Source organism: Festucalex cinctus, chromosome 12 (genome assembly GCF_051991245.1).
Source record: "Festucalex cinctus isolate MCC-2025b chromosome 12, RoL_Fcin_1.0, whole genome shotgun sequence".
Lineage (NCBI taxonomy): Eukaryota > Metazoa > Chordata > Actinopteri > Syngnathiformes > Syngnathidae > Festucalex > Festucalex cinctus.
Window position 1 is genome coordinate 7,943,330 of NC_135422.1, and position 14,774 is coordinate 7,958,103.

The 14,774-nt window shown below is 38.2% G+C and overlaps 2 protein-coding genes across 5 annotated transcripts in view; both read right to left on the bottom strand.

Annotated features, from left to right (window-relative positions):
- kidins220a (kinase D-interacting substrate 220a) overlaps positions 1–8,464 on the bottom strand; it is a 46,453-nt gene extending 37,989 nt beyond the window's left edge. For all 4 annotated transcript variants that reach the window (XM_077538540.1, XM_077538539.1, XM_077538538.1 and 1 more), the window contains exons 1-12: positions 8,322–8,464; positions 4,352–4,510; positions 3,324–3,422; positions 2,869–2,967; positions 2,097–2,195; positions 1,755–1,853; positions 1,477–1,575; positions 1,132–1,329; positions 955–1,053; positions 530–628; positions 322–420; positions 68–245 (exon numbers count right to left, since the gene is read on the bottom strand). In XM_077538540.1, the coding sequence (XP_077394666.1) occupies positions 68–245; positions 322–420; positions 530–628; positions 955–1,053; positions 1,132–1,329; positions 1,477–1,575; positions 1,755–1,853; positions 2,097–2,195; positions 2,869–2,967; positions 3,324–3,422; positions 4,352–4,483 (1,300 nt within the window). In that variant the 5' untranslated portion in view covers positions 4,484–4,510; positions 8,322–8,464. The remainder of the gene's footprint in view (positions 1–67; positions 246–321; positions 421–529; positions 629–954; positions 1,054–1,131; positions 1,330–1,476; positions 1,576–1,754; positions 1,854–2,096; positions 2,196–2,868; positions 2,968–3,323; positions 3,423–4,351; positions 4,511–8,321) is intronic.
- A 1,461-nt stretch (positions 8,465–9,925) lies between these two features.
- Positions 9,926–14,774, bottom strand: part of mboat2a (membrane bound O-acyltransferase domain containing 2a) — a 45,627-nt gene continuing 40,778 nt past the window's right edge. Inside the window, exons 12-13 of the mRNA XM_077538913.1 lie at positions 14,495–14,646; positions 9,926–12,647 (exon numbers count right to left, since the gene is read on the bottom strand). Of these exons, the coding sequence (XP_077395039.1) occupies positions 12,494–12,647; positions 14,495–14,646 (306 nt within the window). The 3' untranslated portion in view covers positions 9,926–12,493. The remainder of the gene's footprint in view (positions 12,648–14,494; positions 14,647–14,774) is intronic.

Genomic DNA, 14,774 nt, shown 5'->3' on the forward strand with positions numbered 1-14,774 from the left:
AAGATAAAAAAAGATGACTTTGAATATTTTCAATAAATCCTGAACAACAACAAGCAAAGGGTCATACTGGCGCCAAATATTTGCGTGAGGATGCTTTTCTGGTGGGTGCAATCGATGTTGTACGGCGTCTCTCCAGCCTTGTTCGGGCGGTAAAGGAGGCGGCCATCTTTAGGGTTCCTCAGCAGGAGCTCGGCCAGCTTTCGGCTCCTCCCTCTGATGGCGATGTGGAGGGGTGTGTCGCCTTTCTATTCAAGTCAAAAAGAAGGTCAAATTAAATAAAGATGACAAAATGACTTCCGTATACGAGTTAAAATTCCTGACCTTGTCCACAGCTGACACCTTTGCTCCTTTATCCAGCAGCAGCTCGACGATCTCTATGTTCCTCATTTTCGTGGCTTTGATAAGCGGGGTTTCTCCCTCCTAAAATGACATGATACACAATTTTTTTAGGAGAATTTCAGAGAAAACGTGTTGAAGCAGCGGAAAGGAAAAACGGCATTACATGCTATGTGGCTGCGGAAAGTCATACCTTGGTGCAACTCTCTGTATCAGGGTTACACTGCAGGATGTCTCTCACCATGGTGGCATTACCTTTCTCCACTGCCCAGTAGAGAGCAGTCTTTCCATCCTGAGGAGGAAAACATTGGGATTCAATTTACCAGTGGAAACAGCCACATAAAAAGAGCACTCGTGTTGAATTATATTTTAAAAATGATCTTAAATATGGTCAAAAGTCAGGTTCCACGAATGCAGCGATAGAGTATCTCCAAAATGTGTCATACTCTCTGTTTGTCTCCGTTTCTGAAGCCTAAATATTTGCATAAACTGAGCCGTGGATCTGAATTCACTTCAAATAACAACAAAGCTAAGCAAAGATTATTGTGTTACAGTGAACTCAAATAGGCCTCCTGCTTGCTGGCAAAGATCAACAAAGATGAGGCGAGGAGCTCCTACCTGGCCCCTGACATCAATATCTGCGTATTTGTTCAGCAGCGCTCGCACTATTTCCACATGACCTCCTCTCACCGCTCCAATCAGCATGGTCTCGCCACTCTGGAGGGAGGAAACAGTGTGAAGGGAATTGCATTTGTTTTCCCATGTGGTCATCTGAAAATCACCAACAGGTCTCACCCTGTCTGGTATGTTGACATAAGTGCCGGCATCCAGCAGGTCCTGCACAATTTCTGTGTGTCCCTCCTTGGCAGCGATGGCCAGGGCTGTGTTGCCATCCTTGTCCGTCATGTTGACGTTGGGGTTCCTCTTCAGCAGCTCCTTGACAACTTCAGTGTAGCCGCCTTTCACTGCCACGATCAGGGCGGTCATCGAGTTCTGAAAAGATTTTGTAATTGTGGAATAACTGAAATCGTAATTGAATTTTGATTAATTGCCCAGCCCTATTTCATACGCTTAATATATGATAACCAAAGACCCAGAAATGGAAATTGAGCGGTCATATGATATATATAATCTGCTTACGGCTCCTTCCTGGTCCACATCGGCTCCGTTGGCCAGAAGGTGCATCACACTGTCGTAGTGACCTTTCCTGGCAGCCCAGATCAGGGGGGTGGTGCCATACTGCAAAGTGAGAGCACATTGAAGCCATTAGAGAGTTACTGAAACATTGGAGAAATTATTGTACAGTACTTATGCAGAATTTGTTTAATCGTTCTACAAAAATATGGAAGGACAGACAGATTTACAAGCATTATTGCAAACAAAAGTACATAATTTCCATCTTGGCAGTGGGACATTACCTTGTCCGAGCAGTTGACTTTGGCTCCGTGTTGCAGCAGGAGATGGACGATCTCAGCATGGCCTCGGCCCGCCGCCCAAATTATGGGGTAGACGCTGTACTGTTGAGAAAGACCATAGGGACAACATCAAGTCAGATGATGCTTTAATCCATTCGACACCTTTTTATTGACAGATACAACTGAATGGGAATTCTATTTCAAAATTACGACCCATTCCAGTTCAAGTATTTCTAAATATATTATAAAAACTCTTATCTGCACCACCATTAGATCATAAACAACAAAAAAACAACAACATTCTAATGATGAATCAATGTAGACGAGTGCATCCAGTCTTAGTACCTGACCAGTGATGTTCGGGTTAGCTCCTTTGCTCAGGAGCAGTTGTGCCACATCTGTACGACCTTTATAGGCGGCCCACATGAGAGCAGTCCAACCTCCCTAATTACAAGACATACACAAGCACACATAACATTTGTTTAAACGTAGAAAAAGGTAGGGAAGAATATGTTTGGAATACAAAACTGTCTTCAGTTGTAGTGCTGTGTGGGGACTCAAGACAATGTGCTATTTATAGAACGGAGTGACACACATTGTACCAAGGGAACAGTAGCACCACAGTGTTGTTTTTGTGCTTTTTTTTTTTTTTTTTTTTTTTATAAATAATACGACTGTGCTGCACGGTGTGCAGTTCAAACATCACATGGTAATGTAACTTTACAGAGGTGACTGTATCCTTTCTTTTGCTCTCATAGATAGGTCTGTATTCCAGTATCAAATCCTATCGTTGCCTCATATGAATGATATTAGAGGTCTAAAAATGAGATTACTAAACGTGAGGCGCCATCACAGTATCACCGGAAGGAGTAATCTGATTTTCTAGCTAATGGATCTTCAAGTTTATTCAGCATGCAAGTCATGACATGAATGTTTGTTCCATTTACGAGTTGTCAGACTATTGAGATATCATCTAGAAATAAGACTGACTTGATCAAATGTCTGTTTATTCTTGTTTTGGCAATCTCATAGTGTCAAAGTCCGCTTATGATAATTACTTCACACTAACTGAACTTTTATTGCTTTACTCATCATTTATTCATGTCAACATACTCACCATGTCTCTGTGCTCCATGTTAGCATCGTTGTCCAGCAATTCTCCCACCACCTGGATGTGGCCTTCCTTGGATGCTGACATCAGTGCTGTCCAGCAGTCCTGTGCAAAGACGCAAACTGTTACCATGGGAACCGCCATCCAGCGCCATGTCAAGCTCTTGCTGAGCTCTGTTTTGCACAGAACTGACATTGGACATGAGCTAACGTTAATGAAAGATATTGTGGGTGTGCACAATGTATATTTTTGCAGGGCAGATGGACTCTGAACGATGTCATCAGAAACAGTGACTATAAGTGTTATTAAAGCTGAGGTTGGCTCCTACAAAACCTGTGCAAAGTGGCGTAAAAATCATATAGCCCAAGTTTTTCCGACTGACGTGCGCATTCTTACGTCCCACTTTCTCCAGAACGCTTTCAATTCATTTTAAGGTTGTGTAAATGCATGTGCAAGCTTACAACATCATCGCAGTTAACGTTGGCTCCTCTCCTGATGAGCTCCTGCACAATCTCAAGATTGCCCTGCTCAGCAGCCACCATAAGTGGAGTCTGGCCATTCTGAAATAAGACAAACAAGCAGCTCAAGATAATGCTTGTTTAATTTAAACCACACAAACAAGTAGGGTCCAATGTTGATTAATTATGCAACATAAATTTAAATAACTAGGACATGTTAAAAATAAAATAAAATAAAACTCCAAAAACAAATTCCAAATTAAATTTTGCAGAGGTGGTAACTGGTTAAATCATTTATTTATTAATGAAAATAACGTGTTGTAATCACTTAAGTGTTATACAAACATTGACATCAGCCTGGATGAGGTGAAAATGTTTTCATAATTCTAATTCAATAATCGTAAATGTAAATTAAAAAGATTTTGAATTGTCATAAAGTGCAGTAAGTTAGGTCTTTCATAAATGTAAGAGAATACTTTTAAATTTACATGAACAGTATATTTAAAAAAAAACAAACAAAAGTCATACAAAAAAAGACGGTCTTTAAAATACTATTTTTTGTTAATTTCTGGGGGGAAAAAAAGATATGAAAATAATCAATTTGTGGTTTTATGAATCGATATCACGCTTGAAAAGTAAAATCGATTCAATATCGATTTTTTTAAACCCAGCCCTACAAATTAACCACAATTGAGAGCACGCTGTAGCAATGTCCATGCAGAAACATACATTAAGTACATGATTACATATAAAGGAATAAATTCACAACTGTTACTCTGTTGACTTTTCCATTCATTTAAATGGCGAAAAATTATTTGCGATATGAGTGATTAATTTGAATTACTAGTGTTGCACAACTCATGGTACTACTATATTAAAAAATAAATATCAAAGACAGCAAAACTTAGAGCCAATTAATTTAATTGGGCTACAGAAAAAAATATTTTAGAATTTAAGAGCAATGTATTTGCCCTAACTACTATCCATTATTGAAATAAGCAAACGGGAGGGTTGTTGTTGTTGCAACTTACGTCACTCCTGCTGTCGACATCTTTGAACTTGTCCAAGTGTGCTTTGATGGCAGCCAGGTTCTCCTCCTCCACGTAGCTGAACAGGCTTTGGACGGCCACGGAGGTCATCTTCAGGGAGGTGGTGGTATCCATGGCTCAGTGGTCAACACCTGGACACCGCTGGGGCGGGAGAGCAAGGTCAATTAGATCATCAGAAAGGTGAGCCTTGAAAATGAATATTTGTTGTGAAAAACAAATGACAAAGTACATTTTAGTCCTATTTGCAGGTTCACAAGGTGCAAAGGTCCATTACTTCCATCATAGCATTAACGCAAATAGGATTAGGATTAGAACATTTAGCACAGTTCTGCCAGTTCATGCTGAAAACTTGAACCCGACATGAAAAATGTACCCGGGCATGAGAATGAAAGGGTCATTATGATCCCAGCGAAGTCATCAAAGTCCTCTGAGAACCTCTAAGCCTCTGAAGGTACGATCAACTTGTGTCTGTGCGTTTCAAATATTTCCTTAATAGTGTAAAAGGGCAAAGCATAGAGGTGAGACGTTTGAGTTGCTAAAGATGAATTGGGGCCTGTCTGGCCACCATTTGACAAAATACGGCAACACACATCAATAGTAAAACATTTTAATTAACTCAAAATGAAGATTAAGAAAAAAAAAAAGATTATTAACCATCTCCCTAAAAACTAGGGGTGTGAATTGCCTAGTACCTGACGATTCGATCCGTATCACGATTCATAGGTCACGATTCGATTCGATACCGATTAATCCCGATATGAATTTACAAGTCGATTGTTGCGATTTTTTAACTCAAATTTAGAACATACCATTCAGTAAACGTGTACAATGTACACTATAAGATTTGTATGAAAGTGTGTTATTTATTGATCTCAAACTTCAGTTTTATGACTGAGCCGCTGCATTTAACAAACAGGTTGTAACCTTTTTCATGTTAGAAGAGCATTGAAATAAAATATTAAGGCTTAATGTTCCATTAATATAACATTCTTCCATGCTTAAGGTGTGAAAGTTAGACGTTTTGTTGAATATTTTTCCATAAAAAATGGATGTTAAAAAATTGATTCGGCTGCCTATTGAATCGATTCGAGAATTGCGTGCTGTAGTATCGCGATATATTGCCGAATCGATTTTTTTTAACACCCCTACTAAAAACCTTTAAGAATGCTGGATGACAGAGAAGTGGAGCAGCCATAGTGCATCCATAATTCACGTCCTGAAATAAAGAGACTTTTTTTTTTCTTTTTTTTTTTTGGTTTGGGTTCGTCACAGCTTGCCCTGGTTTTACATCAGTGTGCACTCATTTTTCACTTGTGTAACTACCAGGCCAAAGAACACCCTGAGCTATAATTAAGTCTTACGACTGCTTTTATTTCAACGGACAAAAGAAAATCCCATTAAACATGGCCGCCTCAGTGTAGGAGGGATTCAGATGATCCATATACATTAATAATTCATCAGAGTTGGGGGCTGACGACCAGTCCAGGGTGCACCATGCATCTCCCTCAAAGTCAGACGGTAGTGCGCTATAGAATTCTGAGTTGGGCTTTTCCATCGTGGCACGGCGTGTTTCCCGCTACCAAAATGAAGCCTTGGCTTCGAAATTCAAATGCCTGAAAGCGGCCTCAGAAGACGGTTTCCCTACAAGCAGCTCGGTGTTTCAACACAATCCTGGAGCCACGCAGGCAGCTCATGCTCAGGTCAATACTGCCTGACATAATTGTTGGGTGGACAGTACAAAAAGCAAGAGCGATCAAATACTGACTTTTATGTCTTTTTTTTAATACATTTCCACCTGCTTGTTATTTTTCCTATAATAGAGAATGTCAAACTTGACAGCAGGGGAAAATCCTTTGTTGACAGACGGCAACAGTTGACACGCCCTCCCTGCTTCTTGGCTTCCCGGCGCAACATGGAGATGACTACATCACATCCCTGTCAGCCAACACAAAGCCGACAAAAGACAACCAACAAGTGATCAAAGCTACTTTACACACAATGGCAGATGTGATAATGGCAGATGATAAAAGAGGAAAGAAGACTCTCACTTACCTTGGTGGAGGTGATTGTTCAACACCAGTCTAATAAGTCTTGTTCTCACACTACACACACAGCATCTACAAACACCGCCTGGATCAAGCTCTGCACGGCATCCCCCCACCTATTTTTTCTACTCAAGGCTGAATATTAGATGAGGGGGGCTGGCCTACACCCATGGCGTCCTCAAACAATGGCAGCACGACATTTCCATTCATGGCGTGCTCCACACCATTGGATTCGGATGAAAGGGGATTATTTGTGTAATTTCTATTTTGCGTGCAATGACGTAATGATTTAGTGGACATAATTATGATAAACAGAAAGTGACCGATCAGCATGATGAAATGTTCAACATCCAGTTAAAGAGAGTGGCAAAGGGCTGTTCAATATGTCTTAAGCGATAAAAGTATTTCTTATCACTCAATATAGATAAATATTGAATTATTATTATTGTTTGTTTTGGTTATTATTATTGTATTTTTCACTATTCAAAACAAGTACCCAAATATTTAGCTATTAATAAGAGGCCAACACGACTATAACAAAAAATATATATAAATTAGTTAATATAAATATTAAATAAACACCTTTTTAATTTAAAAATAATGCACTTATTAGGGCTGGGTGGATCTTGATGTACATATGTTTTATACATTTAAAATTTGAAAAATAATTAAATTGATTAAATAAACAAAAAAAAAATTAAAACAATTACATTAACTAAACATAAAATTAAAACACCTATCAAGAAGGAAAATTCCATTCAAAATATCTTGTAGTATAACTCAACATTTTTGTAATAAACAACAAACAAAGCTAAGAAGCCACTTCAACGTATGCGCTCCACTAGAACATGTCCGCATAACAGCATTATGTCTTAAAATAAACATATCACGGCAATGTTAGCAGCCAACAGTATGCTAACACACCAGAGATACTTTGTGCTTATTTAATTTACCGCCATTCAAAAAATGTCATTTCAAGCTTTAATTCTAGATTAAATGAAGTGGTACTGTCAGATAAAAAAAATAAAAAATGCTCGTCTGTAGGTTCATTCAAAACAGCAGTATGCTTTTTCAACAGCTCAAACGCACAATACTGCAAAATGATAAAAAGTGATATTGTGCATCTGCTTAGCGTTATATGTCCCAGCATGTGTGTATGTTAAACAAAAAAAAAGCACCGACCTCATGAAACGATTGCCAGTGTAATATGAGTAAAATGCAAAAGTAGGCAGTTTGTGTTTGACAGCAAGACTAAATTTAACTCAGTCAGCTCTTCATGACTTATCGTGTAGATGTTAAAATTGCTGAGGATCCCGTTTTACGACATTTCCAAAAAAAGAAAAAAAGTTTGCTACTCATAACAAGTTACAACCTACATTCATGAAATTAGGCTGTTTTTACAATGCTATTATGCATAGGTTTCAGTTAATAACAAACAAAACCTGCTACTTACTACATGCTCTTAAAACTAAGAAGCGAAAGCAACCCTCACAATAGCCATTAAGATGCTAAAATCATACTGAAAAATTATGTTGTGAGATATTTTTTTGCTTGAAAAGGTATTCGGCATTGTGAGCGACTGTTATGGGGGGCTAATCAAAAAGAAAGCACAACATCTGGATGGCACTTTTACGTGTCACATGGCCACAACAGATTTGTAGGATTAGCAAATATAGATTTGCAATACTGTCCAGCGATTTCGTGCTCTGGGAGGCTTATTTTGATATGACTTGGTTTCATTTTTAATCCACAAGCGGTGACTAAAACAATAACAGTCGGGAGCCGAACTTACAGTAGCTAACAAGCTAGCTAGCGTTAGCTCCGGGTGGTTAACACGTCAACAAGTACTTGTCATTTTTAACCAAGTGGCGGAAAAGCACACAAATAGGAACCAAAAATGCTCTTACCTCGACCAAGAAACTGTGAGAACGTCGGAGCGCTTCAGTTACAAGAATACAGTGTCTGTCATGATAATGTCGCGTTAACATTTGCAAGAATTGTCTCTTTTGTTTTTTCACCGAATGACGTCGACGTGGGGGGCATGGAGACGGTACAGCTGGAAAAACGGAAATACAGTATTCATACATAGATAGTAACATTTTTTAATACGACAGAAATAATCAAATCTAGGCGTAACGCCATTTAAGGATAAGGAAAAAACTTTTTTTTTTTTTTTTTAAGAGTTTTAATTTATATTTGTTTATTGAGGGAACGTCACATTTCGTAACTCCGCCCTCATGGAGCATTCAAAGCGTTCAAATGCCTTCTACGATCAAAGTGACTAAAAAGATTAACACAAGTCCTCTTTTTGGAACAACCTAACAAACAAAAAAACTGAATAAATAAATAAACTAACAAATAAATAAATATTCACCATTAAAAAATTAATAAGATTAAAGAGTAAAATTGATCCAACACAAATGCAAACTCGTAATATCAAAATATACAGGGCGTCCCCCTCAACAACAAAGCTAAATGAGTGTTTAATTAAAAAAGAAAAAAAAGAAAAAAGAAAAAAGTGTCCTAGGTTGAAGAATGACATTTACCAACAATGGAAATGTATTTTATGTTAGACTATGCTGTCAAACGAGATTGTGCATTTACATTTTTTAGGGCAACTTTAAATTAAGAAATGGCTCCAAACAATTCCTCTTACTAAAATAGTTGTCGATTAACTTGAATTATGAACGGTTCAATAATAGCATTCAGTGTTAGCACAAAACCTTTTGGATTCTGCGGAAAAAACAAAGGTCAGGAAAAGCTTAGGTTAATCAGAGGTACTTAAAAGTGGGTAAACAATCACCTGTAACCTCGAAACTACAATTTCTTAGTTTTCACTAATTTAAATAGCATCATACAGAAGTCTTCAAATCTTACTAAAATGAATTTGCTAAAAAAAAAAGACATTTATTTTCAAACATCAGCATTGGTGTTTAAAAATAACCTCTCTTTATTTTGCCACAGAAATCAGAACTGTAATGAACTGTCATACAAATCTTTCAATAAATTTCCTTCGGACACAAAAATAACATTATGTGACACAAGCGCGCGCACACGCACACACACAGACACAGGCAGGCGCACATGCACACATACATACGAAAGAAACAAAGAAAAAAAAATGCGCCATTGAATGCTTTGGCACTTTGGACATATGGAGCAGGTTGCGTTGATCTGCTGGTTTTGGTGGCCATGCAGTGCAATCATGTCCTAAAATGTTTTCGTTTGCAGAATGACTGACATCCCTTTCTTCATCTTACAGGTGCTTTTCACCTTTACAGGACCGCGCTACAAATATACACATGAACACTGGTACACACACACTCTCTCTCTCTCTCTCGCACATACAGTACACACAGAGTTATGGCAGGAATATGTAAAAATGTTGAACCATCTCAAAAAGAAATCCCAAACTTCAGAAGTCACCTTGCTGCTTTGTTGTTATTTTACAAATGCAAAAAAAAAAGTCACAAAGTGATCACAAAATTCCTCATTTGAAGGATATGTAGAATTCTTTTTTTTTTTTTTAGCGATGGCGTCAAGACAGCGTCACGAGGGTGTCACGTGTGTGTTACAACGAACAAGAAGGCTTTGACGTGAACCAAAAAAAAATCAACACAAGAACCCAGCGTTCGCTTACGCCGTACAGTAAATGCACCTTTGAAACATCCCCTAGTTAATCTAACATAAAAAATAAGTTAACACAACATCTGGTCTTTGTACAACATCATCAAGTCAAATGACAACACAATGACACAATGAAAGCAAATTGCACTCACTCTTAGTAGCCTCAAGTACATGATGTGCTTTTTTATGCACTATGCACCAATTTGGACCATTTTATTTCCCGTTCAAATGGGATCATTATGGCTACGCCGACTATTAAATAAGGATCATTTAAGTTAATGTGACGGGGTGTGATTAGAACACTGTTACTGTACAAGATGTAAAAGGTTTTATTTGTTTCCAAAATATCCGCAAATAGAGACCAGCGGCATTTATTTACTCAACTGGGCGCGTTGATCTCTATGGAATTACCAATGGACGCCGACTTCCTTAAAGTCAACCTTCCATTTCTTGAAAATAATATGTTATATGTGACCTCACTAGTCTAAACATGACATTCTGATTAATATTACATTTGCGGAATACGAGTTATGAAGCAAAATCTAGCTGTTTTTGTCCCATCTCGAGGGCCAGGCATTTTTGCCACTTGCTGTCGACTGAAGATGACATCAGTGTCAAGCAACTGTGATATCATCTTCAGTCGACAGCAAGTGGCAAAATGGCCGCCCCTGTGATGGATAAAAAAAAGTTACGATTTTGCCGCTTTACTCATGTTCCACAAATGTACTAATCAGAATGTCATGTTTAGACTAGTGAGGTCACATATAACATATTATTGGAATTTTTATTTTTATTTATTTATTTATTTATTTTTTATTTATTTATTTATTTATTTATTTTTTGGGGGGGGGGTGATTTCCACTTTAATAGGGCGTAGAAAACTCACCGCAGGAAAAACAGCACGCTTCGTTTATTTGGAAATTGTTTGGGTGCTTTGGTGCCGCTGTTTTGGTTATCAACAGAGTTCGAATTGGGCTCAGTAGTTAACGTCTGATTTGTAGAAAAGATTTGTTTAGTTGCTGTATTTCCACACATAGTGACAAGGGATGTTTAGTTTATCAACTGCAGATGGGGATAGGTAGATGGCAATTCAGCAGAGGTTGATTTGATTTGTATAGAATTATTGGTAAATTGAATTGAAAAGTAGAGGAAAGTCAAATACTATGCAGAACTATATTGATTGAAATTAAATTGACATCAGGGTGTAAACGAATGTCATTTTCATATCGTAAAGGCTGCAATTTTAAGGAAAAAAATTGATTCATTTTGGTCGGTTTACTTCATTTTTTTTTTTTTATATATCTATGTATATTTTAATTGTTCATTTATATAATATCTAGATAAGTTAAAAAGTGCTGTCCACGTGTTTACAAGTCCAATGTAAGTAGACAAATAAACTCTTTCATTTTAATTCATGGTTCATTTGCATTTGTTTTAGCATATGATACAGATTAATGTCTTGCATGTGTTTGTTAAAAAAAAAAATACATGGGAAGAGGACCTTGAAAAATAATCACATACTAAATCGCAAATGCAACATTGAGGGGGGGGGGGATCACAATTGGAATATTTGTATTTAATATTTAGTAATTATATTCAGCACTTTTGTTTCTGATGAAAAGTGAGACGGCTATTTGAGGGAGGCATTTATTAAAGTGGAAATTGCACCTAGCAAGTAATTAGCGCCAGTGCTAGCATTGGCCACTATTTGAGCAAATGCAGTCCTTCCATTTTTGTCATTTTTGGGGCAGGTGACATGTAGCAAGGCTGCGGTGTGTTCAACAAAATCAAATTCAAAAGAAAATATTTCACCCTTGGAGGAAAACCGGGAAAAGAATTATCCGAAGTCACAACAAGAGTTAATCATCTCCCTTTTGAAACGAACAGATATTTGATGCTGATAAGTCATGTTTGTCAAAAAGCAGAACAAAAATATACACTTAAAAAAAAAAAAAAATCCATTGGGCGAGACATTTCCACAGCTGGCGACAGACAAGATCCGCTTTTGAATCTCTTGCGAAAGAAAACGTCGGGAATAGTGTGGTCACATCGACGAAATACAAAACACTTACTATGAATGTCAACTCCCCGTTCAAATCAATATTTTGAAGATCCTAAGGCCTGTTTGAAAGTTGGCAGCTGATGATAAACGTAACGTTTCCACCTAACAGAGGCTTGTATCCAGACAATGACAAAAACCCTCCACATACGTGTACTCTTTTGTACAAGTCATCCGAATGTGTTGTTGTTGTTTCATCTGCCAGGTACATAGAGGGTTTAAGGCAGCTTGGAAGTCAGTTTATCCCCATTTCCCACCAATGCAACCATTCTGTCGTCCTTGCTACTGGAAATATCGTCAGGTTCTGTCCAAGCGCATCCAATATTTGGTTCCTGGTCCGTAAACAGACTCGGGCTCTCTCCAGTTTGTCTCACGAAAAGCGTCTGCCGAGCCTCATGTGCGTTTGTCTTTCTGGCTGCAGTTGTTTGTGGTGCCGCCGTCCGTCTGCGGGCTCTCCTGGCGGATCTCGGCCTCGCGACGACGCGATCGGACCGGCAGGGCCAGGACTACCAGCAGACACAGAAGGTGTAAGCAGAAATACCAGGACCTGAAAACACGGCGGCGACAGATATCAGTGCACAGCGAACACTCGCTATTCGCATGAATAACAAAAAATAAATCGAGTAATATCAACTTTTCCTCATTCATTTTCAATGGGGCAGATATTGAACGTTTTATAAGTATCACTTTCCACGCCCACTTCCATACATATAACTTAACATCATTACCAGGTGTCTTACACTGCTCGGTGGCACAGTTGGTAAAGTGCATTGTCCAGTAACCAGGAGGTCATAATTTCATAATTTATCCCTCAATTTACTTTAGCATTCCAATCTGAGCATTCAGCTATTAGCATTCAACTTTCAGCATTCCCACGCAATTTCTCTAGAAATTGCACTTAGTCTAGTTTATGAGCAAATGTCATTTTCAGTGTTAAAATGGCCGCCACCTGAGATGGATGAAAAAATGGTGGCTTAACTCGTTTTCTACAGTATTAATCAGAATACTGAACTTAGATCAGTGGGGGCACATTGCAAAGAATTTTTTTGGGTTGACTTCCCCTTTCTTTCAACAAATTCCGGGGAGAAAAAAAATACAATGAAAAAGAAATAAAATACAAAATACAAATACGTTCTCGCTGTATCGCGGATTTTTTTTTAAGTGCAATTTTGCATATTTTTTTTACAGTAATATACCCATTTTATAAAATTTGTGAAGGTTTGAACATTGTCAATGTTTGAACAAGAGAGAAATGTGAGAACATGTAAATGCCTCAATGAGAAAAGTGTATAAATTGTGCGGTCGGGGATTTTAGAGCCTTAAAACATTTATAAGAGTTGTAAAACATAAAGCTAACTACTTCGCGGATTTCATTTATTGCAGGTATTTTATGGAACCTAACCGCAGCGGAAAACGAGGGAACACTGTATTACAATTTATTTTGAGTATTTGCTGCAGTATATAATTGAAAAACAATATTATAGATAAGTGCAGCTGTAGTTCAAGCCATAATACGTTGAACCATTGCACCCCATAGTTTGCACTACCACCCCATTAGTCATGTTGGAATTGAATTGAACAAAACATGATTGGATCACTATACTTGCGTGCTATGCTAGTTTTTTTTTTTTCTTTTTTAACTGCCTGACGCATCGCCACCATCTGATTTAATCTCCATTTTTGATCGATGCTTCTTATTACTGGACTGTGCCATAGCCATGTTAAAGCGGCAGCTTGTATTTCCTCTTCGTAAATTCTAACTAACTTTTGTTCATTAACTCATTCACTCCCAAAAACGTATTTATACGTTTTTTTGTTTTTTTTAATGCTAGAGCATACAGAAGGCTTCGATGCAGCTTCAGACCTGAAAAGTTCGCTTAAAGCAATGGTAGTTATTACAAAAAACGGCCAGCAGGTGGCAACAGAGTATAAGAGAGCAGCACAGGCCATGTTGCAACAAGCTCTTTTTCCCCAGTGTTCTCAACAGGTTTGTGAATAATGATGACACTTTGCTATATTCTAATGCTAATTGCTGCAAAATAGAAACAGATAAAAATATACCTTTTTTTGTCCTGATGAAAGAAGAGACTAATCTTTCTTTTGGTAGGTTCCATGTTTTTTATAGCAATAGAACACAATATTCTGTGGGCATTGCAAAATCAGTTAAAAAACAATAAAACAGTGAAAACGCCTGGGAGTGAATGAGTTAAGATGTCTCATTAACTGTAGCGGCCTAACAAGTGCCAAATGTTCATCTCCCTGCCATGAGCCGGAACTTCCATTTCTGTGCTAGATGTTAACAGTCATTTCCCCATTAGAACAGAATGCACATCTTGCGCTACTGATTGCTGTCATAAAATCAGTAATTAGCTTTAACACAGACAAATTTCATACCTGTAGAACTTGAGCGAGGGCCCCACAGTCAGCAGGACGAACGGCACCACCGTGTAACTGATGGCGACTTGAGTCCACGCCCACGTGATGACATCGTAGATGCGCTTGGATGTTTCAGACGACTGGAAGTGAGGCCTGATGTTGTGCCTGACCTAAAATGAAAGAAGAAGCGTCATGCCATCTCAACCTACCTATACTGTACAGCCAAAATATATACAGCTTGTCCCTTTAGTGTAGCACAATGTCGTGTTGAACAGCGGCGAGGTTTAATTAGTATTAT